Source organism: Neopelma chrysocephalum, unplaced genomic scaffold, assembly GCF_003984885.1.
Source record: "Neopelma chrysocephalum unplaced genomic scaffold, ASM398488v2 Primary Assembly neopelma1_82254, whole genome shotgun sequence".
Lineage (NCBI taxonomy): Eukaryota > Metazoa > Chordata > Aves > Passeriformes > Pipridae > Neopelma > Neopelma chrysocephalum.
The window spans coordinates 1-4,530 of record NW_020913166.1 but is presented as its reverse complement, the minus strand read 5'-3'; the positions used below and the strand labels follow the sequence as shown (position 1 = coordinate 4,530).

Below are 4,530 nucleotides of genomic sequence, written 5' to 3'. Positions count from 1 at the left end.
GCCCGCTCCCCGTCCCCTGGGACACACAGGGACACAACAGGGACACACCAGGAGTCATGGGGACACAACAGGGGTCATGGGGACACCACAGGGGTCATGGGGACACCACAGGGGTCATGGGGACACAACAGGGTCATGGGGACAGAGCCTCCTCTTCCTCGGCTGAGAGCGCCCGCTCCCCGTCCCCTGGGACAGGGGACAGTGTGGGGACAAACACAGGGACACGGGGACACAACAGGGACACAACAGGGGTCATGGGGACACGGGGACACAACAGAGGTCATGGGGACACAACAGAGGTCATGGGGACACCACAGGGGTCATGGGGACACAACAGGGGTCATGGGGACACAACAGAAGTCATGGGGACTCAGAGACACATGAGGGGTCATGGGGACACAACAGGGACACACCAGGGGTCATGGGGACACGGGGACACAAGGACACAACAGGGGTCACGGGGACGGTGACACGTGAGGGACACGTGACATGAGGGACACGTGTGGGGACGTGGGGACACAGGGTGGGATGTGGGGATGTGGAGTGGGGACACCACAAGGCCATGGGGACACAGCAAGGGATGTGTGGGGACGTGGGGACACTGTGGGGTCACCGTGGGGACACAACGAGGCTCATGGGGACAGTGAGGACACGTGGTGGGGCCACGAGGACATACACGGTCACGGGGACATCCACGGTCACGGGGCGCGTCCGGGGCCGAGGCCGAAGGCTCCTACCTTGGGCGAGCAGCAGAGCTGTGGGGACAGGAGGGGACAGTGGTGAGAGCCCCGTGACCCCTCGGTGACCCCTTGGTGGCTCCATGACCCCTTGGTGGCCCCGTGACCCCTCGGTGTCCCTGTGACCCCTTGGTGGCCCCCGTGACCCACTGGTGGCCCCCATGACCCCTGGGTGGCCCCTTGGTGGCCCTGTGACCCCTCGATGGCCCCTGTGACCCCTCAGTGGCCCCCGTGACCCCTTGGTGGTCCTGTGACCCCTTGGTGGCCCCTGTGACCCATCTGTCATCCCTCAGTGGCCCCATGACCCCTCGATGGCTCCCATGACCCCTTGGTGGCCCCGTGACCCCTCGGTGGCCCTGTGACCCCTTGGTGGCCCCCGTGACCCATTGGTGGCCCCCATGACCCATTGGTGGCCCTTTGGTGGCCCTGTGACCCCTCAGTGGCCCTGTGACCCCTGGGTGGCCCCCATGACCCCTTGGTGGCCCCTGGGTGACCCCTGGGTGTCCCCGTACCCGAGATGCCGCGCTTGAGCCAGCGCGGCGCGCCCAGCTCGATGAAGAAGTTCTCCTTCTTCTCGTACTCCTCGTCGTCCACGATCTTCACCTGCAGCGTCTTCCTGGGGCGGGACACGTGGTCACCATCACCACCATCATCATCGTCATCCTCATCATCATCATTGTCATCACCATCATCATCGTCATCATCATCACCATCATCATCATCATCATCATCATCATCATCGTCATCATCATCGCAATCATCGTCATCATCATCATCGTTGTCATCGTCATCACCATCACCATCATCATCATCATTGTCATCATCATCATCATCATCACCGTCATCATCACCATCATCATCATCGTCATTGTTATCATCATCATCCAACCAGTAACCCAACGCTTCTCTTCCATTGCCACCCATCCACGATCCGTCCTTCATCCACCCGTGTCCATCACCTCCATCCCACCGTCCATCTTTTCTGTCCATCCATCCCACCATCCGTCTTTCCACCTCCGTCCTCCCTCCCTCCGCGTCCTTCACCAACGTCCATCCGCGCTCTTCCTCTTCCATCTCCATCCAACATTCCACCATCCATCCATCCATCCATGATCCACCATCCATCCATCCATAATCCATTCTCCATCCATCTGTGATCCATCTATCATCCGTCTTTCACCCATCCATCCATCATCCATCCATCATCCATCCAGGATCCATCCATGACCCATCCATCCATCATCCATTCATCATTCATCATCCATGATCCACCCACCATCCATCCATCATCCACTATCCATCCATCATCCATCCATCATCCATCATCCATCATCCCTCTTTCACCCATCCACCATCCATGATCCATCATCCATTCATGATTCATCCTTCACTCATCCATCCATCATCCATCCATCATCCACCCATCCATCCATCCATCATCCATGATCCACCATCCATCCATCATCCATTCATCCATCCATCCATCCTCCATCCATCCTTCACCCATCCATGATCCATCCATCCATCCATCCATCCATGATCCATCCACGATCCATCCACCCATCCATCATCCATCCTCCATCCATCCTCCATCCATCCTCCATCCATCCATCATCCGTCATCCATCCATCATCCATCCAACCATGATCCATCCACCATCCATCCATGATCCATCCATGATCCACCATCCCTCTATGATCCATCTGTCCATGATCCATCCATCATCCATCCATCCATCCATGATCCATTCATCCATTTATCCATCCATCCATCATCCACCCATCATCCACCATCCATCCATCATCCATCCATGACCTATCCATGATCCATCCATGACCCACCATCCACCATCCATCATCCAACCATGATCCATCCACCATCCATCCATCCATCTTTCACCCATCCAGGATCCATCCATGACCCATCCACCCACCCATCCACGATCCACCCCCACGCCCCCCCGTTGTGCTCACGCCGTCTCGTCGTTGCGGAACTCGAGCTCCCCGCTGGCGTCCTCGTAGTCGACTCCCCCTCCCCGGGCCGTGCCCTCGACGGTCCTGAAGGGCACCATGACGGTGCCGCGGGCGCCGGAGCTGCGCACCACCGTCACCTCCACCTTGCCCTGGCACTCGCTGACGCGCACCGAGCGCTCGCGGAACCCGAAGATGCCGGCGTGGTCGTCGTCCAGGATGGTGACGGTGGCCACCAGCGGCGCCACCAGCTTGCCCTTGGGGTGCTCCTCGTTGTCGGCCTCGAACATGCCCTCGGCGTCGCCCACGCGCAGGTTGAGCAGGCGCACGAAGAAGTGCTCGTCCTCCTCGAAGATGTCGTCGTCGATGATGCCGATGGCCAGCTCCTTGCGCGTCTCGCCCGGCTTGAAGATCAGGGTGCCCTCGCTGTACTCGTAGTCCGAGCCCGCCTTGGCCGAGCCGTCCTCGGTGCGGAAGTCCACGTAGAAGGTCTGGTTGGCGCCCACGCCCTGCTCGCAGGCCACGGCCAGCGTCACCGACCCGCAGTTCTCCAGGCAGTGGTAGAGGCAGGGCTCGAAGAAGATGCGGCTGCAGGCCTCGTCCTCCTCCTCCTCCTCGTCGTCCTCGCCCGGCGCCGCCGGCGAGCGCCGCGCCGCCTCTGCCGCGTGTTTGCGCAGCACGTTGCCGGCGCCGGTCATGAGGCGCGTGGCCTGGATGCGGTAGAAGGCGCGGCTCTTCTGCTGGTGCACCAGCGCCACGTAGTTGGCGGCGTCCACCAGCTGCTCCAGCTCCTTCTCCGGGTGCTTCTGCTTCAGGTCCTTGAGGATCTGGATGACCTCGCGCCGGCTCTCGTCCAGCTCCCGCTCCTCGGGCGTGGGCGACGGCGACGCCGCCGAGCCCTCGGGGGGCTCGGGCAGGGCCGGGGTCTGTGCCAGGGCCGCCGGGGCGGGGAAGCCGCCGTCGGCCTCCACGTCCTTGGGCGGGCGCTCGGCCTCGGCGCCGATGATGATGCCGCTGCGCGGGTCGGCGCGGTAGCGCTTGTAGACGTACTTGTAGAAGAGCAGGCGCTTGTCGGCCGCCCAGGCGAAGACCACGCAGGCCGGGAAGAAGAGCAGGGTGAGGAAGGCCTCCCACACCTGCACCACGCCCGGCGTGATGACGGCCAGGATGAGGTAGAGCCAGATGTAGGCGAAGATGCTCCAGGAGGCCGTGACGAAGAAGACGCGCAGGTGCTTGATGCGGCGGCTCTCGCCCGCCGGGATGGCGTAGACGCACACGGCGATCACCACGAACATGTTGAAGGCGGCGCTGCCCACGATGGTGCCCGGGCCCAGCTCTCCCGCCTGGAAGCGGTGCCCGCACACCTCGATGAGCGAGAGCAGGATCTCGGGCGCCGACGAGCCCAGCGCCATCAGCGTCAGGTTGGAGACCGTCTCGTTCCAGATGCGCACGGTGCCCACGCTGGTCTCGCCGTTGGCCTTGGTCACCGTGATCTCCTTCTCGCGCGACGTGATCACCTCGATGGAGGCCATGAAGCGGTCGGCGATGATGGACACGCCCAGGAACAGGTACATCATGGCCACGAAGTAGACGATGGCCCGCGCCGCCTTGTCGCCCGCCGCCGGCTCGTCCGGCTGCCACACGGGCAGGAGGACGCCGGGCTGGCACCGCGACGACCCGCGGCACGTCCCGTTGGCGGCGACGGGGGCGGAGCCGTCGGGGGACGCCCCGGAGAGCCGCGGGGCCAGCAGGAGCCAGGCGGCCACCGCGGCCATGGCGGCCATGGCGGGGAGAACGGGCTGCGGGGGGACAGGAGGGGTCAG

The 4,530-nt window shown here is 62.7% G+C and overlaps 1 protein-coding gene across 1 annotated transcript; it reads right to left on the bottom strand.

The window, feature by feature from the left end:
* Window positions 1–118: 118 nt before the first annotated feature.
* On the bottom strand, window positions 119–4,503 carry LOC113979526 (sodium/calcium exchanger 2-like). The gene is made up of 4 exons (XM_027706890.1): window positions 2,711–4,503; window positions 1,250–1,353; window positions 738–755; window positions 119–186 (listed from the first exon to the last, which is right to left on the bottom strand). The coding sequence occupies exons 1-4, from the start codon at window positions 4,489–4,491 to the stop codon at window positions 134–136; spliced, it is 1,956 nt and encodes a 651-aa protein (XP_027562691.1). The 5' UTR covers window positions 4,492–4,503; the 3' UTR covers window positions 119–133.
* Between the last annotated feature and the right edge of the window lie 27 nt (window positions 4,504–4,530).

Coding starts and splice junctions, on each gene's coding strand:
- LOC113979526 (XM_027706890.1), bottom strand. CDS start 4,491: ATGGCCGCCATGGCCGCGGTGGCCGCCTGGCTCCTGCTGGCCCCGCGG. Junction 1,354..2,710: donor TTCCGCAACGACGAGACGGC/GTGAGCACAACG, acceptor GTCCCGCCCCAG/GAAGACGCTGCAGGTGAAGA.